Source organism: Rhinatrema bivittatum, chromosome 5 (genome assembly GCF_901001135.1).
Source record: "Rhinatrema bivittatum chromosome 5, aRhiBiv1.1, whole genome shotgun sequence".
Classification (NCBI taxonomy): Eukaryota; Metazoa; Chordata; class Amphibia; order Gymnophiona; family Rhinatrematidae; genus Rhinatrema; species Rhinatrema bivittatum.
In genome coordinates, this window is record NC_042619.1 from 286,795,292 (window position 1) to 286,822,256 (window position 26,965).

The 26,965-nt window shown below is 47.3% G+C and overlaps 1 protein-coding gene across 2 annotated transcripts in view; it reads left to right on the forward strand.

The window, feature by feature from the left end:
- Positions 1-26,965, forward strand: part of LOC115092775 (disintegrin and metalloproteinase domain-containing protein 9-like) — a 1,307,906-nt gene that overhangs the window by 1,038,953 nt on the left and 241,988 nt on the right. For both annotated transcript variants that reach the window (XM_029604079.1, XM_029604080.1), the window contains exon 15: positions 24,417-24,612. In XM_029604079.1, the coding sequence (XP_029459939.1) occupies positions 24,417-24,612 (196 nt within the window). The remainder of the gene's footprint in view (positions 1-24,416; positions 24,613-26,965) is intronic.

Sequence of the window (26,965 nt, forward strand, 5' to 3'; positions counted from 1 at the left end):
CCCCATATCCCATTTTACACTGTCTCACCATGTCTCCTTTATAGGAACAGAGCTGGACACGACATTAGCCAAGGCATTCTTACCCAACGACAGAGCGATTATGCTTTCCAACCTTGCCAGCTCTATCCACCATCAAAAAAAAGCCTCGGCTGGCCACCTACTCAAGTTGCTCAGCCATATGGCCTCAACAATCCATGTTACCCCAATGGCACACCTCACCATGAGAGTGCCTCTAAAAGCTCAGTGGTGACAACCTACTCCACTGCTTTCGTCCCTGGTACACATCACTAGCCAGCTTCATCTGTCCCTTGCCTGGTGGACACACAAGGCCAGCATACAAGTGGGTCTTCCTTTCCAGCAACTGGCTCCTCAGGTGACCTTAACAACGGACGCCTCCAACCTATGTTGGGGAGCCCATGTCCAAGGCCTTCAAACTCAAGGGACTTGGGCAACAGCTGAAGCAACCTCTCAGATCAACTTTCTGGAGCTTCGGGCGATGCGGTACGCCCTTTATGCAGTCCAGGCCTGCCTCTCCAACAAAGTTGTCTTGATTCAAACAGACAACCAAGTTGAAATGTGGTACCTGAACAAACAGAGGGGCACGGGCTCTTACCTGCTCTGCTAGGAAGCAGCGCAGATTTGGGCCTGGGCCTTGCTACATTCCATACTACTGTGAGCCACTTATCTAGCAGGCACACAGAATGCACTGGTGGACTGCCTCAACCGACGTTTCCAGCCCCACGAGTGGTCTCTGGATGTCTCGATCGCAAGCAGAATCTTCCACTGGTGGGGTCAGCTGACCATCGACCTCTTTGCATCCAGTCAAAACAACAAGGTGGAACACATTTGCTCCCTGCACAGGGACCGACAAGCAGCGACCATGGATGCCTTCGCCCGTCCCTGGAACACAGGCCTGCTATATGCGTATCCTCTGATTCCGCTAATAAGCATGACTCTTGAGAAGCTACAACAGGACCGAGTCTTAATGATACTAATAGCCCTGTATTGGCCATGCCAAGTTTGGTTCCCCATACTTCTCCACCTCTCTGTTGAGGAATCCATTCACCTCGGCATGTTGCCCAACCTCATAACACAGAATCATGGCAAGTTACGCCACCCGAACCTCCAGACCCTGTCTCTGATGGCCTGGATGTTGGAAGGTTGATACTACTACCACTCAATCTTTCTAGTGACATCTTTCAAGTCCTCGTAGCTTCATGGAAGTCTTCCACGAGGAAGTCCAACCACTCTAAATGGAAGAGGTTTATCTTGTGGTACACACAGAAGGGCATGGATCCCTTTTATTACCCCACATTGAATCAGTTAGACTATCTCTGGCACCTCTCGGAATCTGGTCTCCAGACATCATCTATCCGAGTACACCTTAGTGCCATATCTGCTTACCACCAAGGAGTAGGGGATGCCCCGATAACGGCTCAACCCCTGGTGAGTCGCTTCATGAGAGACTTATTACAGCCTAAGCCTCCTCCAATGTTGTCCTTGCACGGCTCATGCACACTCCTTTTGAGCCCGTGCACTTCTGTGAACTCAGATACCGAACATGGAAAGTACTTTTCCTAGTAGCTATTTCGTCTGCTAGCAGGATAAGTGAGTTACAGGCCCTTCTGACTTACTCACCCTACACAAGATTCCTCCATGACTGGGTGGTTTTCCACACTCACCCTAAATTCCTTCCTAAGGTGGTAATGGATTTCCACTTAAATCAGTCCATAGTCTTGTCCACTTTCTTCCCAAGGCCTCACGCTCACCCGGGTGAGCGAGCTCTGCACACCTTGGACTGTAAGCATGCGCTTGCTTTTTTATTTAGATTGCACCGCAGTCCATAGAAAATCCACCCAACTCTGTTTCTTTTGATAAAAACAAACTTGAAGTTGCAGTGGGCAAGCAGACACTCTCCAACTGGTTGGCAGACTGCATTGCATTCTGCTACCAGCAAGCAGGCCTTCCACTACAGGGACGAGGGAAGGCACACTCCGTCAGAGCCATGGCAACGTCAATAGCACACTGCCGTTCAGTACCGATTAGGGATGTGCATTCGGATTGACCGCATATGGAAAACGCAACTCAATATTTTTTTTTAACTTAAAAAAAAGATGGGGCGTATACGAGCAGATTTCCGACATAAATGAACATAGATATGTCGGATACGGCGAATCGCCATGCGCGCGCTTTCTCGCCGCCATTACCTGCGACTCGAGCTCGGAGCCCCGGATTACCTGAAAATGGCGGCGCCCCTGCGGTAACCATGCCAACCTGTCTGACCCTGTCCTGTGAGTCTCAGTGACTCACAGGAAAGGGTGGGACAGGTCGGCATGGATACCGGAACGCAGCGAATCTGCGTTCACCTTTTCAGAGAAGCACTGAATGCAGCGAATCGCGCTGTCATTCCGTGCTTCTCTGAGGATTTCCTGACGAGCCAGCAGCACTATAAAAGCAGCAGCAGCACGAGGACTGACGGACATTGTCAGCGATTCAGTGGGGAGGTGGGATCGGGATCGTGCAGGGTGGGCTTAGGCAGGCTGAGGCAGAGAAGATAGCAGAACCCGATTTGATAGACAACACAGAACAGAACCAGATTTGATAGACAACACAGAACAGATTCTTTGTTAGGGAAAAAACAAAAAGAACATTCTTATTGAGTGAGTCTGTACATTTTATCCTGGGCAGTGCCAGGCAGGGCTGGCAGTACTCTGCCTCATATTCGCTATTTTTAAACAGACTTAAAAGCATTCTCCTTGAGTGGTTCAGTGCTGGCTGGGCAGCAGTTCCAGGGCTGGGAGTACTCTGCCTCATATCTACTTTAGTTCTATGTGCACTGCAGTGCACACAGACAGACACATTCCGTGCATTGCCAGGCAGACAGTGAGGCAGTGGGCATTGTAAACAGAGTGAACATTGCCCTTCAGCGAGTCTGTTACATTTGCTATTTTTAAACAGACTTAAAAGCATTCTCCTTGAGTGGTTCAGTGCTGGGTGGGCACTGGGCAGCAGTTCCAGGGCTGGGAATACCCTGCCTCATATATACTTTAGTTCTATGTGCACTGCAGTGCACACAGACAGACACATTCCGTGCATTGCCAGGCAGACAGTGAGGCAGTGGGCATTGTAAACAGAGTGAACATTGCCCTTCAGCGAGTCTGTTACATTTGCTATTTTTAAACAGACTTAAAAGCATTCTCCTTGAGTGGTTCAGTGCTGGGTGGGCACTGGGCAGCAGTTCCAGGGCTGGGAGTACCCTGCCTCATATCTACTTTAGTTCTATGTGCACTGCAGTGCACACAGACAGACACATTCCGTGCATTGCCAGGCAGGCAGTGAGGCAGTGGGCATTGTAAACAGAGTGAACATTGCCCTTCAGCGAGTCTGTTACATTTGCTATTTTTAAACAGACTTAAAAGCATTCTCCTTGAGTGGTTCAGTGCTGGGTGGGCACTGGGCAGCAGTTCCAGGGCTGGGAGTACCCTGCCTCATATATACTTTAGTTCTATGTGCACTGCAGTGCACACAGACAGACACATTCCGTGCATTGCCAGGCAGACAGTGAGGCAGTGGGCATTGTAAACAGAGTGAACATTGCCCTTCAGCGAGTCTGTTACATTTGCTATTTTTAAACAGACTTAAAAGCATTCTCCTTGAGTGGTTCAGTGCTGGGTGGGCACTGGGCAGCAGTTCCAGGGCTGGGAGTACCCTGCCTCATATCTACTTTAGTTCTATGTGCACTGCAGTGCACACAGACAGACACATTCCGTGCATTGCCAGGCAGGCAGTGAGGCAGTGGGCATTGTAAACAGAGTGAACATTGCCCTTCAGCGAGTCTGTTACATTTGCTATTTTTAAACAGACTTAAAAGCATTCTCCTTGAGTGGTTCAGTGCTGGGTGGGCACTGGGCAGCAGTTCCAGGGCTGGGAATACCCTGCCTCATATATACTTTAGTTCTATGTGCACTGCAGTGCACACAGACAGACACATTCCGTGCATTGCCAGGCAGACAGTGAGGCAGTGGGCATTGTAAACAGAGTGAACATTGCCCTTCAGCGAGTCTGTTACATTTGCTATTTTTAAACAGACTTAAAAGCATTCTCCTTGAGTGGTTCAGTGCTGGGTGGGCACTGGGCAGCAGTTCCATGGCTGGGAGTACCCTGCCTCATATCTACTTTAGTTCTATGTGCACTGCAGTGCACACAGACAGACACATTCCGTGCATTGCCAGGCAGGCAGTGAGGCAGTGGGCATTGTAAACAGAGTGAACATTGCCCTTCAGCGAGTCTGTTACATTTGCTATTTTTAAACAGACTTAAAAGCATTCTCCTTGAGTGGTTCAGTGCTGGGTGGGCAGTGCCAGGGCTGGCACTGGCAGTACTCTGCCTCATATCTACTGAAAAGGAAGCTTGTTCTCTGTGCACTCACTGCACACACACAGACAGACACATTCCGTGCATTGCCAGGCAGGCAGTGAGGCAGTGGGCATTGTAAACAGAGTGAACACATTCTCCTTCAGTGGTTCAGTGCTGGGTGGGCAGCAGTTCCAGTGCTGGGAGTACCCTGCCTCATATCTACTTTAGTTCTATGTGCACTGCAGTGCACACAGACAGACACATTCCGTGCATTGCCAGGCAGACAGTGAGGCAGTGGGCATAAACAGAGTGAACATTGCCCTTCAGCGAGTCTGTTACATTTGCTATTTTTAAACAGACTTAAAAGTATTCTCCTTGAGTGGTTCAGTGCTGGGTGGGCACTGGGCAGCAGTTCCAGGGCTGGGAGTACCCTGCCTCATATCTACTTTAGTTCTATGTGCACTGCAGTGCACACAGACAGACACATTCCGTGCATTGCCAGGCAGGCAGTGAGGCAGTGGGCATTGTAAACAGAGTGAACATTGCCCTTCAGCGAGTCTGTTACATTTGCTATTTTTAAACAGACTTAAAAGCATTCTCCTTGAGTGGTTCAGTGCTGGGTGGGCAGTGCCAGGGCTGGCACTGGCAGTACTCTGCCTCATATCTACTGAAAAGGAAGCTTGTTCTCTGTGCACTCACTGCACACACACAGACAGACACATTCCGTGCATTGCCAGGCAGGCAGTGGGCATAAACAGAGTGAAGATTGGCCTTAAGCGAGTCTGTTCAATTTGTTATTTTTAAACAGACTTAACCGCATTGTCCTTGAGTGGTTCAGTGCTGGGTGGGCAGCAGTTCCAGGGCTGGGAGTACCCTGCCTCATATCTACTGAAAAGGAAGCTTGTTCTCTGTGCACTCACTGCACACACACAGACAGACACAATCCGTGCATTGCCAGGCAGGCAGTGAGGCAGTGGGCATAAACAGAGTGAACATTGCCCTTCAGCGAGTCTGTTACATTTGCTATTTTTAAACAGACTTAAAAGCATTCTCCTTGAGTGGTTCAGTGCTGGGTGGGCAGTGCCAGGGCTGGCACTGGCAGTACTCTGCCTCATATCTACTGAAAAGGAAGCTTGTTCTCTGTGCACTCACTGCACACACACAGACAGACACATTCCGTGCATTGCCAGGCAGGCAGTGGGCATAAACAGAGTGAAGATTGGCCTTAAGCGAGTCTGTTCAATTTGTTATTTTTAAACAGACTTAACCGCATTGTCCTTGAGTGGTTCAGTGCTGGGTGGGCAGCAGTTCCAGGGCTGGGAGTACCCTGCCTCATATCTACTGAAAAGGAAGCTTGTTCTCTGTGCACTCACTGCACACACACAGACAGACACATTCCGTGCATTGCCAGGCAGGCAGTGAGGCAGTGGGCATTGTAAACAGAGTGAAGATTGGCCTTCAGCGAGTCTGTTCAATCTGCTATTTTTAAACAGACTTAACCGCATTGTCCTTGACTTGGTCCGTTCATTTTGTTATTTTAAACAGACTGAGCATTCTTCTTGAGTGGGTCTGTTAATTTAGTTATTTTAAACTGACCGAACATTATTATTGTGGGACAGTGGGCAGTGTTACCACTAGTACTCATTGACATTAAATCCATAATGTCAGGGAAAGGGAGATGCAAGCGACTTAGTGGGAATGGCAGCGGAGGCACCGCAAAAGACACCAGCGCAACACCACCAGTACAGGTAAAAAGGCAACTGTCGCAATCAAACGTCTTTGTAGGGGATGGCAGTTCCATGGCAAAAAAAAAGAAATCAGACCATGAAACTTTGCAATCGCCAGCACGTGTTTCTGGCACTGTAGTTTTGGAGGAGAGTGAAGAGGAGGCAGAGTCTAGCCAGACAAAAGTTACACACCCAAGAGCAGCCAGGGGACAGAAGTGTCCTGCAAAACTTTGCGGTGACAAGGTAGCGCTGGCACTGTTAGCTTCTGATTCAGAAGAAGAATCTTCTTGGATGGGATTCTCATCAGAAACGGAAGATGTAATACCTGAGCAATCTTTGGTAGAATTGTCAGTTAGTCCTGTTTTAGCCTCCACCTCCAGAAATCTGCGGCAGGGGAGACATTCCACTGATATCGAGGAGGAGGAAGAGCTGTCAGAAGGGAGACAGAGGGTGACTGTTGCCCCCGCTGGCATTGCTTCGCCGGGTGCAGTGGGTGCACCACCCACACCCAGTAGTACCTCAACTCCAGTGCCACCATCCACCCCCAGGGCGGGAAAGAGAGGAGGATCACAAAAGAAATCTGCGATCTGGGCACATTTTAAAGTGACAGAAGACCCGCGTTATGCTCGGTGTAATTACTGTGCCAGGGATATTAGCAGAGGCAAGCAACTGGGACATCTGTCAAATTTTGGCATGGAATTATCATATTAAGAGGCAACACCCAACAAGATTACTGCCATCTGGGGATGGTAGCATTTTCCGTCAGGGGACCCCTTCCCCTTCCAACCAGGGTGCAGTGGTAGGAAAGCAGCAGAGTCAGCCCACGCCCTCATAGCCTTCTAGCAGTCAGGCGGCAGGCCAGAAACCCACTGACATGTGGGAGAAGCGACAATGCACCATGGAGGAAATGGGGTGGAGTGCGGTAACGCTATCCCGGGGTAGGAGGCAGGCAGCCGCAAAAGTAGTAACCAGGAGCATTGGGGAAATGATTGCCCTTGATGACCAGCCCCTGCAGTTAGTTGAGAATGTGGGTTTCAAACGTTTCTTGAAGGTCGTATTTCCAAATTACAAAGTCCCCTCCAGAACCACATTTAGTAGAAAGGTCATCCCCAGCCTGTACAAGCACTGTGTCAGTCGCGTGCAAGCACTGCTAGGTAAGGCAGACGGAAGAGTGCATTTCACCTGCGATATCTGGACCGCCATGAATGCTGCACACTCTTACCTCTCTCTGACAGCACACTGGTGGGACATGGCAGAGGCAGGGGCAGCCAGCAGCTCTATTACTGAACAAGCATCAGGGTGGAGGTGGGCTTTACTGAACACCCACCTGACGGACCATTCCCATACCGCTGCCAATATTCTAGCATGCATCAGAAAGATGCTGGCGAGCTGGAAAGTACACCAGCGAGACAGTAAAACGCGGGCAGGCTTTTTTGTCACAGACAACGGTGCAAACATGGTTAAGGCAATAAGCGATGGGCGGTTTAAGAACATCCGATGTTTTGCACACACTCTGCATCTGGTAGTGAAGTCAGGTTTGGGCTTGGAGTCCAAGGACAAGGAGACTGAATACCTGCGTCGGTTAATACACAAGTGCAGGAACATAGCAGCACACTTCCACAGAAGTGTCAGGGCGGGGCAGGTTCTCCGAGAAAAGCAGACTGATTTGGATATGCCTCAGAGGCGTCTCATTCAAGACGTTGCCACCCGGTGGAATTCAACCTTTATGATGCTGGAGAGGTTACTGGAGCTGCAGACACCCCTTCATGAACTTTCTGGTACAATAGACATAGGTGTGCAGAATCCCCTAGGGCATCACGATTGGTTAGTCATGAGTCAGCTGGTAAAAATCCTGCAGCCCTTCAAGGACGTCACGGAGGAGCTGAGTTCCAGAAGTTCCACCTTGGCTGACATCATCCCTATAGTGAAATTCCTGGATGACCATTTGGAAGGCATTAAACGGCAAGAGGGAATGACTGCTGAGGTGCTGCAGTGTGTGGACGTTTTGCAGCAGCAGGTGAAAGACAGATTAAGGCCTTTAACAGAGGACAGCACATACATGCTCGCCTCTGTCTGTGATCCCCGTGTGAAAGGTAAACTCGCCCTACAGACCAATTGTCTGTCATTTGTGAAGGAGCTGTTGTTAGCACAGGTCCATGAACAGGAGCACCATAGGCGGAGACAGATTAGGCTTGAAACACAGGTGGAAACAGCAGGCACGTCACAGAGTTGTGCTGCTGCTAGCCCTGGCAGGAGAAGGACTGTGTCAGTGACAGATACTATTATTAGTGCGTCCACCTCAACGTCAGAACACCCAAGGCATGTTGGCCATAAAGATACATCAGTTGTGCAACGGGCGAGAGAGAAAGTAACTGGATTGAGTGACTCTCAGCCCTCCCAAGCACAGGAGGAGACAGCAGCAGAGCTGTCAGTGACACGGTATCTCTCAGAGCCGATAGAGAACACGCAGACAGATCCGCTGGCATATTGGGCACACAAGTCCACTGTCTGGCCACACCTAGCCAAAGTGGCTGAAGGATATCTGTCATGTCCACCAACCAGTGTGCCCAGTGAACGTGTTTTTTCAATGACAGGGGATATCATGAGCCCTCACCGCTCAAGGCTGTCACCGGTCTTGATGGAAATGCTAGTGTTTTTGAAAGTAAACCTGCCATTGCTTGGCTTTCCCGATTTTCCTTGTGAATGGCAAGATGAATAAAAGCTATTGAAAGGAGCCTTGCAGCAGTTCCAATTGCCTCCTATGCTCAAGATAATGTAAGCACTGCAGCACATGTTCTTGACATGAATCGCTGTGCCTGACCGGCATCTACTGTGCAGCCCTTGTGTTCCCACAAGTGTTTTAACTCCGTTGCTGTTCCTGCCTGTATCTCCAGGCATTGTGTTCCTACTGGTGTTTTAACTCCATTGCTGTGCTTGCCTGTCCCTCCAGGCCTTGTGTCCCTAGCCGGGATTGACCTCTGTCCTCCAATGATGTGCCTGTTCCTCCAGGCCTTGTGTCCCTAGCTGGGCAGTTCCGTTTTGTTATTTTAAACAGACTGAGCATTGTCCTTCAGAGTGGGTCTGTTGATATTGCTATTTTAAACAGACTGAGCATTGACCTTCATAGTGGGTCCATTAATTTTGTTCTTTTAAACAGACTGAGCATAGTCCTTGAGTGGGTCCGTTAATTTTGTTCTTTTAAACAGACTGAGCATGGTCCTTCAGAGTGGGTCCGTTCATTTTCTTATTTTAAACAGACTGAGCATTCTTCTTCAAGGCCGAAGTGGAGAAGGGATCCATGTGAACAGCAGTTCAACATGGGTCAGTCGGTCCTAAGAGATAGGCGAGAGCCGTTCGGAAGGGACGGGCGAAGGCCTCTGTCGCCCTGGGCCAATCGAAAGGGAGTCGGGTTCAGGTCCCCGAACCCGGAGTGGCGGAGATTCTGCGCTGGGCTCTTCCCTCTTCACTCGCCGTTACTGAGGGAATCCTGGTTAGTTTCTTTTCCTACGCGACTTGTGTCCCTAGCTGGGATTGAGCTCTGTCCTCCAATGATATGCCTGTACCTCCAGGCCTTGTGTCCCTATCTGGGATTGACCTCTGTCTTCGAATGATGTGCCTGTTCCTCCAGGCCTTGTGTTCCCACAAGTGTTTTTTTTTTTTTTATTAACCCTTTTTATTAAGAACAAATATATACATAAACATGTCAATGCGTGAGTAGCTGTCGTGCGGGTGAGAGTAGAACGTATAGTTTCTTGAACATGGATATCTAGAGCGCCATACATCCACGAGGCCCAGGCTATTCATAAGGGTCCTCAGGGATTTCCTGGCCTGTTTAGAATCAGTTCTTCACCCAGCTGAGTTGTCCAGGTTGGGCTGAAGAGTAATATTGGAATCTCCCCCTATAATGCATAAGCCTTCCTGCACATTAGTTAAACGTGTGTTTAACAAGGAATAAAACTACTCTTTATGCAACTTGGGTCCATAAACTGATACAAGGGTGAGCAATTCCCCTCCCACCGAGATGAGCAGCATAAGATAACGCCCCTCCGGGTCTGGCACACACTGTTTAAGTTCAAAATGGAAATCTTTATGTATCAACATACCCACCCCGGAATATAACTAATAATAATGACTAAGCCGCGATGAGTAGGAGGGCTGCCGCGGTGGGCACGGAAGCCCGGGCCAAAGGCCCGGGTGGAGCTGCCGCGGGTGCGGATCTTGGTGGTAGTAGCAAATATTCAAACGAGAACTTTGAAGGCCGAAGTGGAGAAGGGTTACATGTGAACAGCAGTTCAACATGGGTCAGCCGGTCCTAAGAGATAGGCGAGCGCCGTTCGGAAGGGACGGGCGATGGCCTCCGTCGTCCTCGGCTGATCGAAAGGGAGTCGGGTTCAGATCCCCGAACCCGGAGTGGCGGAAATTCAGCGCTGGGCTCTTCCCTCTTCACTCGCCGTTACTGAGGGAATCCTGGTTAGTTTCTTTTCCTACGCGGCTTGTGTCCCTAGCTGGGATTGACCTCTGTCCTCCAATGATGTGCCTGTTCATCCAGACCTTGTGTTCCCACGCGTATTCTTATTTCTGAGAGATTTTCCGATTCCTTTGTCATCAGCTAAAGTGCATAAGATGCGTTGATGAATAGTTTTGAAGATGACACATCTGGCTTTATAGATGATACGGAAGTGGACGGGTAGCCAATGTAACTCTTTCAGAATGGGAGATATGTGGTCTCTCTTTCTTGCGCCTGTTAGTAATCGAGCTGCTGAATTTTGAACCATCTGTAGTGGTTTGGAATAGGATGAGGGCAGACCTAGCAATAGGGAACTGCAGTAGTCTAATTTCGCAAAAATGACTGCTTCAATGATCGTTCTGAAGTCTTGAGCATGGAAAAGAGGTCTTATCCTCTTCCGAACCTGGAGTTTATAGAAGCAGTCTTTGGTTGTTTTGTTGATATGTGCCTTGAAGTTTAGCCGGTTGTCTATTATCACTCCTAACTCTCTAACTTGTGTGGTAGGTAGGTTGGTGGGAAGAGTAGTGTTGGAGATATTGTTTTCAGGAGAGATGAGTAGGATTTCTGTCTTGGATGAGTTTAAGATGAGGTGTAGGTTGTTTACTACTTGTTTGATTTTCTGGTGGCATGTTTCCCAGTACTCAAGAGTTTTACAGTATGTGTCTTTGATAGGGATGATGATTTCAATATCATCTGCGTAAAGGAAGTACTTTAGATTGAGGTCGGTAAGAAGTTGGCAGAGAGGAAGAAGATAGATATTAAATAGGGTCTGAGACAATGAAGAACCTTGAGGGACTCCTATGACAGAGTCAAATCTTGAGGATTCCTTGTTTTGGAGTTTAACTTTGTAACCTCTGTAATTGAGAAACGTTTTGAACCAGGATAGGACGGTGCCGCTGATTCCTATGGACGAAAGCTGGTTTAGGAGGATGGCGTGGTTGACCGTGTTGAACGCTGCGGAAAGGTCTAACAAGATCAATAGGAAAGAGTTTCCTTTGTCGAGGCCCATTAAGATATAATATTATATCTTATAGTTGTGGTTTGGATCATATTCTTTAGGTGAAGACGGTTGTCTATAATTACTCCCAGGTCTCTCAGATGGTTGTGGGTGAGAAGGTGTTTGTGATGGATCTGAGATGGGAGGTTTTCTTGCTTGTAGGAAATGAAGAGGAGTTTAGTTTTAGAGGCATTGAGGACCAGGTTTAGACTGTTGAGGAGATTAGTGGTGGCTTGTAAGCTGTTGTTCCAAAGTGCGATGGCTTTGTTAATAGATTCTGTTATGGGAATAAGAATCTGAACATCGTCTGCATAGATGTAGTGAATGAGGTTAAGACTACTTAACAGTTGGCAAAGGGGAAGGAGGAAACGGCGGGGGAAACGGCAAAGCTGCTGCCAGGGGGGGCTATAACACGCGCCGCCGGAGCGGCGGGCCACCTGCCCCCCCTGGGCCTTCCCAGCCGACACAGAGCCGGTTGCGGCGCTCCGCCGCGGAGGAAATGCGCCCTGCGGCCGTCCGGGAGGCGTTCCCCGCCCCCCCCACGAAAGGGGTGGGGGATCCGCCGAAACCCCGGTCCCACCGAACCCGCTGGGTTCAATCCTCCAGGCGGACTGCACGCACCCCACCCGTTTAACTCTTAACGGTTTCCCGCCCTTTTGAACTCGGTCTTGAAAGTTGTTTTCAACTTTCCCTTACGTACTTATTGATTTTATTGATTTACTTTATTTTTTTTATTCCTGGACAGGGCCGGGGCCGTCCGGGAGGCGTTCCCCGCCCCACCGCGAAAGGGGTGGGGGATCCGCCGAAACCCCGGTCCCACCGAACCCGCCGGGTTCAATCCTCCAGGTGGACTGCACGCACCTCACCCGTTTAACTCTTAACGGTTTCCCGCCCTTTTGAACTCGCTCTTGAAAGTTGTTTTCAACTTTCCCTTACGTACTTATTGATTTTATTGATTTACTTTATTTTTTTATTCCTGGACGGGGCCGGGGCCGTCCGGGAGGCGTTCCCCGCCCCCCCGCGAAAGAGGTGGGGGATCCGCCGAAACCCCGGTCCCACCGAACCCGCTGGGTTCAATCCTCCAGGCGGACTGCACGCACCCCACCCATTTAACTCTTAACGGTTTCCCGCCCTTTTGAACTCGGTCTTGAAAGTTGTTTTCAACTTTCCCTTACGTACTTATTGATTTTATTGATTTACTTTATTTTTTTTATTCCTGGACGGGGCCGGGGCCGTCCGGGAGGCGTTCCCCGCCCCACCACGAAAGGGGTGGGGGATCCGCCGAAACCCCGGTCGCACCGAACCCGCCGGGTTCAATCCTCCAGGTGGACTGCACGCACCTCACCCGTTTAACTCTTAACGGTTTCCCGCCCTTTTGAACTCGCTCTTGAAAGTTGTTTTCAACTTTCCTTACGTACTTATTGATTTTATTGATTTACTTTATTTTTTTATTCCTGGACGGGGCCGTCCGGGAGGCGTTCCCCGCCCCCCTGCGAAAGGGGTGGGGGATCCGCCGAAACCCCGGTCCCACCGAACCCGCCGGGTTGAATCCTCCAGGTGGACTGCACGCACCTCACCCGTTTAACTCTTAACGGTTTCCCGCCCTTTTGAACTCGCTCTTGAAAGTTGTTTTCAACTTTCCCTTACGTACTTATTGATTTTATTGCTTTACTTTATTTTTTTATTCCTGGACGGGGCCGGGGCCGCGGACTGCACGCACCTCACCCGTTTAACTCTTAACGGTTTCCCGCCCTTTTGAACTCGCTCTTGAAAGTTGTTTTCAACTTTCCCTTATGTACTTATTGATTTTATTGCTTTACTTTATTTTTTTTATTCCTGGACGGGGCCGGGGCCGTCCGGGAGGCATTCCCCGCCCCACCGCGAAAGGGGTGGGGGATCCGCCGAAACCCCGGTCCCACCGAACCCGCCGGGTTCAATCCTCCAGGTGGACTGCACGCACCTCACCCGTTTAACTCTTAACGATTTCCCGCCCTTTTGAACTCGCTCTTGAAAGTTGTTTTCAACTTTCCCTTACGTACTTATTGATTTTATTGATTTACTTTATTTTTTTTATTCCTGGACGGGGCCGGGGCCGCGGACTGCACGCACCCCACCCGTTTAACTCTTAATGGTTTCCCGCCCTTTTGAACTCGCTCTTGAAAGTTGTTTTCAACTTTCCCTTACGTACTTATTGATTTTATTTATTTATACCGGCATTGCATCCTCTGTAGGCTTCCCTGGTGGGTCTTGTGCATTTGAATAAACGAAGAGGAATTTGTAGGTCGATTATGGTGTGTTGGTGAATGATTTCTTATATCAAGGTGATGGATTTGTAAATGACTCTGAACTGAATTGGTAACCAGTGGAGGTCTTTTAGGACTGGGGAAATGTGGCCTCCTTTCCTAGTGTTTGTTAGTAGACGGGCTGCTGCGTTTTCAACCATTTGGAGTGGTTTTGTGTATGAGGAAGGGAGTCCAAGTAATGTAGAGTTGCAGTAGTAGAAAATGAGGGCTTGGAGGATGGTTCTGAAGTCTTTGGCGTGGAAGAGTGGTCTTATCCTTTTTTAAACTTGCAGTTTATAGAAGCAGTCTTTGGTGGTTTTATTGATATGGGATTTCAAGTTTAGTTAATTGTCGATTAGCACACCTAGATCCCTCACATGAGTAGTTTGTAGGTTGGTTGGGAGACAAGCTGTGAGATTGTTGTCAGGAGTTATGAGTAATACTTCAGTTTTAGAGGAGTTTAGTACCAGATTTAGGTTTTTGAGGAGGCTTTTGATTTCTAGGTGACAGGAATCCCAGTATTCGAGGGTTTTTGTGTATGATTCTTTGATGGGGATCAGGATCTGGATGTCGTCAGCAAAGAGAAAGTGTATTAAATTGAGGTTGGTAAGGAGTCGGCAGAGTGGTAGGAGGTAAATATTAAAGAGTTTAGGGGATAAAGAGGAACCTTGTGGGACTCCGATGGCCGAGTCGTGGCGTGGTGATTCTTTGTTCTGGATTTTTACCTTATAACCTCTGTTGGTTAGCAACAATTTGAACCAGGCGAGCGCCAATCCAGAGATTCCGATTGCTACTAGCTGTTTCATCGGTCTCGTGCCAGTATTCAGCCTTACACGGAGTTTACCACCCGCTTTGGGCTGATTTCCCAAAGAACCCGACTCAGAGAAGACCCGGTCCCGGCGCGCCGGGGGCCACTACCGGCCTAACACCGTCCGCGGGCTGATCCTCCATCAGAAGGACTTGGGCCCCCGAGCGGCGCTGGGGAGGCGGTCTTCCGTATGCCACATTTCCCGCGCCCGCCGGACAGGCGGGGATTCGGCGCTGGGCTCTTCCCTCTTCACTCGCCGTTACTGAGGGAATCCTGGTTAGTTTCTTTTCCTCCACAGCTTGTGTCCCTAGGTGGTCCCTGCGGGTCGGTACGGCAAGAGCGGTATTCAAACAGCAAGCACTGGGGTATGAAAATACAGACCCCTGTGTACTTACTTGGTAGAGGTTTTGCTAGGAGTAAGAATTTGTTGAGGATAATGTCAGTTTCTTAATAAGATCTCATGCTTTGACTGTTGAGGAGATTAGTGATGGCTTGTAAGCTGTTGTTCCAAAGTGCGATGGCTTTGTTAATAGATTCTGTTATGGGAATAAGAATCTGAACATCGTCTGCATAGATGTAGTGAATGTGGTTAAGACTAGTTAACAGTTGGCAAAGGGGAAGGAGGAAACGGCGGGGGAAACGGCGAAGCTGCTGCCAGGGGGGGCTATAACACGCGCCGCCGGAGCGGCGGGCCACCTGTATATACAATATATACAGCTTCTGAGCAGAGAATTTATTGATGGTGCGTGTTAGGTGGAGTTCGGGAAGGCTTGCCTGAAAAGCCATGTCTTGAGTCTTTCCAGAAAGGTTAGGAGGCGAGGTTCATTTCTGAGATCTCCCCGTGTACAACATTTTGAATTAAACATGCCACTTTATATTGTATGCGATATTGGATGGACATGCACAGCATTCCAGGTCAAACCCTTTTAGAGACGTCAAGCCTCGACAGACAAAGTAAAGAGTAAGAAATTGTTGAACTTGGAGGTGGACCCTTGTCCGGGGGAAACGGCGAAGCTGCTGCCGGGGGGGGGGGGGGGGCAATAACACGCGCCGGAGACGGTATTTAACCTTAGATGGAGTTTACCACCCACTTTGGCCTGCATTCCCAAACAAACAGACTACGAGAAAACCCGGTCCCGGAGCGCCGGGGGCCGCTACCGGCCTAACACCGTCCGCGGGCTGAGGTTTGATGAGAAGGACTTGGGCCCCCGAGCGGCGCCAGAGAGGCGATCTTCCGTACGCCACATTTCCCGCGCCCGCCGGACGAGCGGGGATTCGGCGCTGGGCTCTTTCCTCTTCACTCGCCGTTACGGAGGGAATCCTGGTTAGTTTCTTTTCCTCCGCGGCTTGTGTCCATAGGTGGGATTGACCTCTGTCCTAGAATGATGTGCCTCTTCATCCAGGCCTAGTGTTCCTACTGGTGTTTTAAGTCCATTGCTGTGCCTGCCTGTTCATCCAGACCTTGTGTTCCCACACGTATTATTATTTCTGAGAGATCTTCCAATTCCTTTGTCATTTTCTGAAGTGCATAAGTAGGGTAGCTAAATGAGGAGAATATTGGAGGGGCGAAGTTCCATATTCAAAGCTGAGTAGCTGTACTTATCTAGTGAAAGTTTGAAGGATCAGGGAAGGCTTGTAAGAATAGCCAAGTTTGTCAATAGATTCTGTTATGGGAATAAGAATCTGAACATCGTCTGCATAGATGTAGTGAATGAGGTTAAGACAAGTTAACAGTTGCCAAAGGGGAAGGAGGAAACGCCGGGAGGGGGGGCTATAACAAGCGCCGCCGGAGCAGCGGACCACCTGCCCCCCCTGGGCCTTCCCAGCCGACCCGTTGCCGGTCGCGGCGCACCGCCGCGGAGGAAATGCGCCCTGCGGGGGCCGGGGCCATCCGGGAGGCGTTCCCCGCCCCTCCCCCACCCCCCGCGAAAGGGGTGGGGGTGGGGGATCCGCCGAAACCCCGGTCCGACCGAACCCGCCGGGTTGAATCCTGCGGGCGGACTGCACGGACCCCACCCATTTACCTCTTTACAATTTCACGCCCTCTTGAACTCCCTCTTCAAAGTTGTTTTCAACTTTCCCTTGCGGTACTTACTTATTTATTTTATTTATTTAAGGTTTTTTTATACCGGCATTCATGAAATCGTTCACATGATGTCGCTTTACAGAAAACAGGGGTGCAAAGAAAACAACCTATAACATAAATACACGTGGTGAAGAGATGCAGTTACAATTAACTGGGGCTATGAACTGGGAGTGTAAGAAATAAAGAGGGATAGAGGAGGTTAATTATATACATGTGTAGAATATAAAAATATACAAGAGTACATTACAAATATGGCGTCCAATATATACAGCTTCTGAGCTGAGAATTTATTGATGGTGTGTGTTAGGTGCAGTTCGGGAAGGCTTGCCTGAAAAGCCATGTCTTGAGTCTTTTCCGAAAGGTTAGGAGGCAAGGTTCATTTCTGAGATCTGGGGGGATGGAGTTCCATAACGGTGGACCTGCTGTGGAAAGGGCTCAATCTCTAAAGGTGCTGTGATAAGTGGTTTTGGAGGGTGGAACAAGGAGGCATCCTCTGTAGGCTTCCCTGGTCGGTCTTGTGCATTTGTATAAACGGAGAGGAATTTGTAGGTCGATTAAGGTGTGTTGGTGAAAGATTTTGTATATCAAGGTGATGGATTTGTAAATGACTCTGAACTGAATTGGTAACCAGTGGAGGTCTTTTAGGACTGGGGAAATGTGGTCTCTTTTCCTAGTGTTTGTTAGTAGACGGGCTGCTGCGTTTTGAACCATTTGGAGTGGTTTTGTGTATGAGGAAGGGAGTCCAAGAAATGTAGAGTTGCAGTAGTCTAATTTGGAGAAAATGAGGGCTTGGAGGATCCTGGTTAGTGTCTTTTCCTCCGCGGCTTGTGTCCCTAGCTGTGATTGAACTCTGTCCTCGAATGATGTGCCTCTTCATCCAGGCCTTGTGTCCCTAGCTGGGATCGACCTCTGTGCTCGACTGCTGTGCCTCTTCATCCCGGCCTTGTGTTCCCACAAGTGTTTTAACTCCGTTGCTGTGCCCGTTCCTGCAGGCCTTGTGTTCCTCTGGGGATAGGGAAATACATACAGTAACTGAGTGTGAGCAAGTATGATTTGCATTGAATACAAGAATGTCAGTATATAAAAATGACAAATAAATATAAAAATAAATGAAGTGCTATAAACTTTTTAAAAAAAGAATATAAATCCATAAAAAAAAAATTGTACTATCCGAGTATCAGTGTTCATCCATGTTCCTACTGGTGTTTTAACTCCATTGCTGTGCCTGCCTGTTCATCCAGGCCTTGTGTTCCCACAGGTGTTTTAACTCAGTGGCGGTGCCTGTTCATCCAGGCCTTGTGTTCCTCTGGGGATAGGGAAATACCTACAGTACCTGAGTGTAATCAAGTATGACGTGCTAGAAACGTTTTCGAATAAGAATATAAATACATTAAAAAAACACATAATTACTATCCGAGTATCCGTGTTCATCCAGGCCTTGTGTTCCCACAGGTGTTTTAACTCAGTTGCTGTGCCCATTCTTCCGGGCCTTGTGTTCCCACAGGTGTTTTAACTCAGTGGCGGTGCCTGTTCATCCAGGCCTTGTGTTCCCACAGGTGTTTTAACTCAGTGGCTGTGCCTGTTCATCCAGGCCTTGTGTTCCCACAAGTGTTTTAACCTGGTTGCTGTGCCTGTTCATGCAGGCCTTGTGTCCCTAGCTGGAATTGACCTCTGTCCTCGAATGATGTACCTGTTCATCCAGGCCTTGTGTTCCCACACGTATTCTTATTTGTGAGAGATCCTAGGCTCCAATTAGTTTGTCATCAGCTGAAGTGCGTAAGTACAGTCTGAATTCACTAGACGCCAACGGAATTCACTAGACGCCAACGATATTCACTGGACGCCAATGTAAACACCGGGTACACACAACTCTAGGGGTGGACCCGTTCCAGGGAGTCCTTCCCTGAACAAGCATGAGGGTGGAGGTGGGCTTTACTGCACACCCACCTGACGGACCATGCCCATACCGCTGCCAATATTCTAGCATGCATCAGAAAGATGCTGGCGAGCTACCAGTGTTTTAACCTAGTTCCTGTGCCTGTTCATGCAGGCCTTGTGTCCCTAGCTGGGATTGACCTCTGTCCTCGAAGGAAGTGCCTGTTCATCCAGGCCTTGTGTTCCTACTGCTGTTTTAACTCCATTGCTGTGCCTGCCTGTTCATCCAGACCTTGTGTTCCCACACGTATTCTTATTTCTGAGAGATCCTCCAATTCCTTTGTCATCTGCTGAAGTGCGTAAGTACCGTCTGAATTCACTAGACGCCAACGGAATTCACTAGACGCCAACGATATTCACTGGACGCCAATGTAAACACCGGGTACACACAACTCTAGGGGTGGACCCTTTCCAGGGAGTACTTCCCTGCACAAAGGAAAGGGAACTCTCTCCTGGGCCAATTGATAAGAAAACCACAATTCTGCAGCCAAAAATAGGCTGGAAATCCTTCCCCCATTGACTTTAATGGGCGACATATGTACATATACCCAACTCATTAGATTTTTTTTATGTCCATATTGGCCGCAAGTGGGACCCCCTTTCGGACATAAGAAATATGAACATAAAATTTTGCTCTGCACATCCCTAGTACCGATTGCTGACATCTGCAGAGCTGCGACATGGAGCTCTCTCCACACCTTCACAGCTCACTACTGTCTAGACAAGGCTGGCTGACAAGACTCTGTCTTTGGCCAGTCTCCCTAAGGAATTTATTCCCAGTGTAGAAAGCCAACTCGTCCTACCTCGACCCGCTATGAATTTCAGGCTGCCTCATTATTGCCAACAAGACCACAGTTGTTGTGCCTGTTGCACATTTTGAGTGCTGGTTGGCTTCCTTTGTTTTGAGTCAGTCTGTAACTTGCTATTCACCCATATGTGAGGACTGCCATCCTGCTTGTCCTGGGAGAAAGCAGAGTTGCTTACCTGTAACAGGTGTTCTCCCAGGACAGCAGGATGTTAATCCTCACAAAACCCAACAGCCACCCTGCAGAGTTGGATTCGTTACCGTTTTCTTATTTTATTTTTCGCTTGTACTTTTGCTACAAATGAGACTGAAGGGAGACCCCTGGTGGCTACAGGGTTAGTGCCATCTGATAATGTCACCCATATGTGAGGATTAACATCCTGCTGTCCTAGGAGAACACCTGTTACAGGTAAGCAACTCTGCTATATGGAATTGGACTTAATGTTGCCTGAGCAAAAGTAAATATATTCCTAGTTTGGAAACCTCATGCAGTCACACAAATGTTGGATGGACATTTAGAACAGTAACTGCATACTAGAAATTCAGGTTATGTGAATGTTGGGCAGAGTGGAGAGCAGTGATATTGAGGGCATCAATGAGGGCCAGAGGCCATGCTTCTTGCCTGCCCCTATGTTTTTGTACAGCTCATATAAATGTATAGCTCATATAAATGTAATTATGAGAGAGGTAACCAAATTTACAATCTCACAAAAAAAAAAGTGATGGTAGATTTGTAAACACCTAGAGGTCTATATTCTGTCACTGATCAGCAAGAAAAGGTTGCTGGATAGTGCATAATTTATTCCGATAACTTAGCTGGAATATTCAGTGATGTGGGCATGCCACTGAATATATCTGGCTATCTTAAAGTTAGCTCTTTGTCTGTCCTAAAGTAATCCAGTTGCATTAGCTGGATAAACTGAAAATTGGTGTTATTCATCTAGCTTAGCTGCTCTGCCCCAGAATACCCCCATATCAGCCTTGATATAGCCGGATAAAATCTTAGCTGGCTATAACAGGGGCAGTCAGACAGTGGTTTTTTCAAATCCTGGCATCTGTCTGGCTAAGTGCCTAACTTAAGAGCTATGCTCTGTCGCTGACAATTAAATAAACTTATGATGAATAATATGTTTGTGTTTTATATTTCTTATTAATAAAGTGAATACCTACACAATAAATGGAAAGTTTTATAAAAATTGTATGTGTGAATTGATTTAACAAATAGTGAATGGAGTCAGAGAAAGGTTTCATACGTGGTGTAGGTGCCCAGCACCTCTATAAGGTGATCTTATAATCATTAACCTTCCTCCTCCTCCTCAAATGCTTTTAGGCAATTATTTTTTAAGAATTTTGTTGATGATTAGTGTAGTCCCGAAGGATACCTGAAGACTCTTCCGTGGCAATATAATATTTTCAAATGCGTACCCGCAACAATTAACTAAATAAAACTCTATGAAATGTCAATAAAGGGTGTAAAAACAGACTTCCCGGTGATCGACAGAGGAAGGTCGCCCCGTGGCACAAGCTCTGGAGGAATCGTCGAGCAACGGGTTACAGACTCCGTCAAGTTGGTTCCAGCAAACATCAAACTCCCTGAGGAAAGGCATTCATGTCTGAAACATGTCGGGATAATTTACAAGAAGATGGACACACCAACTAGAACTGGGGAAGTCTGTTTTTACACCCTTTATTGACATTTCATAGAGTTTTATTTAGTTAATTGTTGCGGGTACGCATTTGAAAATATTATATTGCCACGGAAGAGTCTTCAGGTATCCTTCGGGACTACACTAATCATCAACAAAATTCTTAAAAAATAATTGCCTAAAAGCATTTGAGGAGGAGGAGGAAGGTTAATGATTATAAGATCACCTTATAGAGGTGCTGGGCACCTACACCACGTATGAAACCTTTCTCTGACTCCATTCACTATTTGTTAAATCAATTCACACATACAATTTTTATAAAACTTTCCATTTATTGTGTAGGTATTCACTTTATTAATAAGAAATATAAAACACAAACATATTATTCATCATAAGTTTATTTAATTGTCAGCGACAGAGCACAGCTCTTGATTGTTTTTGTCTTAGAAGTTCACTGTACAGGTGTATTTTTTATATTCTCTAAGTGCCTAACTTAGCCAGTCAAACTGCAGAATATGAGGTCAATTTTCAACGAGGAGCCTAACTTTGAGGGTTAGGGCCCTAAATAAGTCCTTTTGAAAATGTACTTGGACCGAGTCCCTAAATTTAGGGTCCTAGAGGCCGATATTCAACTGTGGAGCAGCTAGTTAAGTTAGCCAGATATAGCTATCTGGGTAACATAACTGGGATATTCAATGATGTGGCAGCACCACTGAATATACCCATCTATCTTAAAGTTAGACAGATAGCATATCCCACTAACTTTCGGATAGTTATATGGCATATAACTTATACGGCTAAATCCACTCCACCCCAAAATGTTTACTGCCTATCCCAGAATGCCCACTATTTATGTGGCTAAATTCTACTCACATAACTCGTAAAGTGTTTAATATCATTGGTTAGCCATTTAGATGGATAACTTTTCAGTTATCCGTCTAAATGGCTTTTGAATATCAACCTCCTAGTATTACTAGGAACCTAAATTTAGAGATTTAAAAAGTGGGTGTCTACAGGGTTGGCATTAGGGCAGAGAAAAAAGTTAAGTGTTTAACACTAATTTTCAGCACCAGGCACCTAACAAACTGAGTGATGCATCAAGCTCCTTTAGGGCTCTAACACGCATTATATTGCATATATCACACCATATACATGATATTTTGCATATTCCTGCCCAGATTCCCTCCCCTATGCCAATTATTTTCCCTGCATGTGATTTGCATGCATAAATAATGCAAATACATGCAAAGAAGGTCATGTATAGTCAATTTGATGTTAATATTTTATCGTGGCTGACTGACTGGTCACCCATGATAAAATAACAAGTCTCATTGAAATACGTAGATGTGCAACAGGAAGTCCAGGACTCTAACAAAGATTCTGAGACTCCCGCTGCACTTTTAAAGTAACAGAAAAGAAATAGCAGCAAATGGGGAAGTTGAGCAGAGAAAATGAAAAAGAAAACTTTAGGTGCAGAGCGATGCCCCCCCCCTGCTCTCTCTCCCCCATGTCCATCAAGAATCCCCCATGACCAACATCAAGATCCCCCAAGTCCAACATCAAGATCCCCCTCTCCTCACTTGGCCTGAGTCCAGTCTCCACACCTTGCCTCAGTCTCATGGCTGGGGTAAGGTCAGGTTGGGACCATTTTGGAAAATAGTAGGGCTGGGTGCAAAGTTGCACCTGGCCCCTACACGGGATCTCTTGATAGGGTCAGAAGGGGCCGGGGGTGACTGACCCGCTCCTTTATTCGTGGAGAGAGAGGTCTTGATGTTGGCTGTGGGGGTGAGAGGGCCATTTGATGGACAAGGGGGGGAGGGAAGGGAGGGGCACCATCACCACTTGCCTAAAGTTTTCTATTTTTTTACAATTTAGAGGATATTTGGGCTGCCTCGACTGGCGGTCCTGGGTTGAGATGGGGGTCAGCACTGACCCCAGCTCAGCCTTCCCATTTGCCACATCTTTAATTTCTTGAGGTTGGGGCTGTCATTGCCACTCACCGCATTCTTTTGTGCTGCAGTGTTTGTCTGGAATACAAAATAACATACCATTCAGCAGCGATGTTTTTTGGGGAGAGGGGCCCCTCTATTGCAGAGACATTCTTCCACGATAGTAGGATCCCTCTTGCAATAAAACATTGTGCCTTAGTGAATCTAGGGATTAGGGGCCTAAATCTTTGCAAATGAATAGTAGTAGTAAATTTAGAAACCTGTTATAGGCCCCTAATTTTAACTGAATTTACAGCTGGCACCTAACCTAGATTCCTAAATTTAGGAGCTCAGCAGTTTTTGAATATCAGCCTCTGAACATCTGTATCTGAGAAAACATCAGATATGCAGGAGATAGCATTGCAAAGTTGCTGAAGGAATACAGGCATCATATCCTAAAGAGAGATTTATTGTTACATTTATACATATAGGGGCGGATTTTAAGAGCCCTGCTCGCCTAAATCCGCCCAAATCCGGGCGGATTTAGGCGAGCAGGGCCCTGCGCGCCGGTGAGCCTATTTTACATAGGCCTACCGGCGCGTGCAGAGCCCCAGGACTCGCGTAAGTCCCAGGGTTTTCTGAAGGGGGCGTGTCGGGGGCGGGCCCGGTTGGCGCGGCGTTTCGGGGGCGTGTCGGGAGCGTTTCGGGGGCGGGTCCGGGGGCGTGGTTACAGCCCGGGGCAGTCCGGGGGCGTGGCCGCGCCCTCCGGACCCGCCCCCAGGTCGCGTCCCGGCACGCTAGCGGCCCGCTGGCGCGCGGGGATTTACGTCTCCCTCCGGGAGGCGTAAATCCCCCGACAAAGGTAAGGGGGGGGGTTTAGACAGGGCCGGGGGGGTGGGTTAGGTAGAGGAAGGGAGGGGAAGGTGAGGGGAGGGCGTTAGAGGATTCCCTCCAAGGCCGCTCCGATTTCGGAGCGGCCTTGGAGGGAACGGGGGTAGGCTGCGCGGCTCGGCGCGCGCCGGCTATACGTAATCGATAGCCTTGCGCGCGCCGATCCAGGATTTTAGCGGATACACGCGACTACGCGCGTATCTACTAAAATCCCGCGTACTTTTGCTTGCGCCTGATGCGCCAGCAAAAGTACACGAACGCGCCGTGTTTGAAAATCTACCCCATAGAGTATAGTATGACCCATTTGACAGTTAATCTTCATGTCTGACATGGTTAACCTATTTTGTTAATTAATTAATTAATTTATTTATTTATTTAAAAGCATTTCTATTCTGCATATATACAAAAAATATTCTGAGCAGATATTTATTTTGCCTTATTTTTCCAGTTTTTGCACAAAGGGATACCTTGCAGAATACCAGTCAGTGAGTGTGACCTTGCTGAGTATTGCAATGGGACATCAGCCATGTGTCCTCCTAATACCTATACTCAAGATGGGACACCATGTAATAATGGTCTGTCTGTCTGCTACAAAAACATGTGCTATGACTCTAACAGGCACTGTCGACAGATGTTTGGCCGAGGTGACATATTTATTATTCTATTTTCTGTATGTAAATATAGTATTTATAGTTCTAAAATGTAATTACCTTATATAGAAACATTTAAAGCTACAGAACTAAGTGAGGGAATGAACTGGAAACCAATGTTCCCTCTAAGGTTTGGTGGCATGTGTGCAAAAATTGAAACTAATGTGCAAAACTTTCACATGTCAATTTTATTGTGCAAAATTTCTCAACATATGATTCAAATATGAACATTTGCAGAAAGCTGAAAGAGAAAACATTACATTACATCAACCGTAGAAGTATTTCGTCGTCCTTTCTTAAGAACAACTTCTGGCTTGTTTAGCAAGGTGCAGTATCTAGCTGCCAGTATTTCAATTTTGTCAGAACCAAATAAAAAATTCTTAACATTTTCAACAGATGCAAAGGAATCTTTATCAAAGACTGACCATTCGCCAAGTTCATCTTCAGGAAATCTACTGCTAAAGTGATCACAGACACGTTCTATGAAATGGATGACAGCAGTGGTGTTGACAGAAGGATACGTTGCTATAACATTACGAACTTCCCCTGAGAAATGAATGGTGTCACCAAGATACTGTGATCGAAGTTTCATTATTTTGGCTTTTGTCATCTGTCAATTTTGTAAGTGTGACATTCGTGCACATCATGCAGACCTTCTGCAACATGCAAACAGTTAAGCTTCCTTTGTCATCTATGCGACTCACAAACATTGGTGTTTCAATTTCACGTGTTTCCCCTGAGAAATGAATGGTGTCACCAAGATACTGTGATCGAAGTTTCATTATTTTGGCTTTTGTCATCTGGAACGCCTCTACAGTTGTTTGATTGCTCCTCTGAAGTAAAGATGGTAACATGATACTCAGGTTTTGTCAACTTGTCTAAGCAGTATTTGTGTATTGGGTCATCGTCTTCTTCTATCCGTTCTCTGCAATATTGAATCAGCATATCGTAGTTCTTGAGCATCACAGAAGCCCCCGTCTGATGTGAACATTACCATTTTGCTCAAGTCAAGATTGTTCTCTTGGTAGAAATTGGTAATGGCTGTCACAATAGCTGCACTGTTACATTCTGTCAGCTTCAGAATTCCAGCAAAATAAGTACAGTAAGCAGCTTCATCTTCTTTTCGAAATTTTACATAAAGAATTAACATTTTTGTCACGGTGATGTCTGTACTCTCATCAATTATGAGAGTGTGGAATGTCGACTGGCGCCAATCATTTATCATATCTCTTTGTATTACTGAGTTTATGCACTCTAGAAATTCAAACGCATAATTTTTACTTCTCCAAGATTCCGGTATTTTTACATATTTTCCAATGTGATTGTGAATTTCCTGAACAGATAGCATCGAAGAATTCAATTTTATGGCAAGGAGGACATTATCAATTAGAATTTTTACCTCCTCACTGGAAGCAGACTTTCTTTCAGAAATTTCAGTTTTTGTCTTCTTTTCTTCAGTAGTTTCCTTCAGCAATGCCCGAAGTGTTCCCCGACGCTGACTTCTTAGCAAATCGACAGACTGAACGTGAACTTTCTGGAGTAAATGTCGCTTTAAATAATCCAGTTTCCATTCGTCCCACTGTTTTCCTTGGGCGAAAGCACAATGAGCATTCGCATGTTTGCAAATGTCGCAGACAACAGAGTTCTCCGAGTTGAACTTAAAAATATTTCCAAGAATCGTTCGCTGTTTGATGACGCACTCCGGCATATCGGCTTCTATATATTCCTTGAGCCATTCGACTTTAAAGTTCAATCTCGCTTTCTTATTCAAACGTTTATCGTTTCTTCCGTCTTTGAATTCATGTTTAGACATATTTTTCCGCTATCTTCTGTCAGCTTGTACCTTTTCTCATGAACACCGTTCACCACACCACACAATCAAACGGAAAACAGGAAACGGAAATGTGATCAGAGCCTCGGTGGGTCACGCAATAGGTCATGGCTCTGCGGAAACAACGCCCAGTAGTGTCTCCGTAGTCAGTGGCGTCACTGCAGTGGGTGGCGGGCGGCTTCTATCCCTCCCTCTTTCCGAGGAAAATGGAAGCAGACATGGGCGTTTTTTTTGCGCGGCAGATTAAAACATGTGCGCGGCAGGAATTTAACTTGTGCGCGGCCGCGCGATTGCGCAGCTTAGAGGGAACATTGCTGGAAACTCCCTCAGAACACCTTAAGGGACTGGGCAAAGCTATCTGGCCTGGGCCTCCTTAAGGATTGGCTCTGCAAGGATTTCTGGATGAAGGAAGGCTCCCCTCACCATACTATAAGGAGTCAGGGCCCAGAAGTGTTAGAGAGTCCCCTGGAAGCAGGCAGGAAGCCAAGTTATACAAAGAACTGTTACACTTGATGT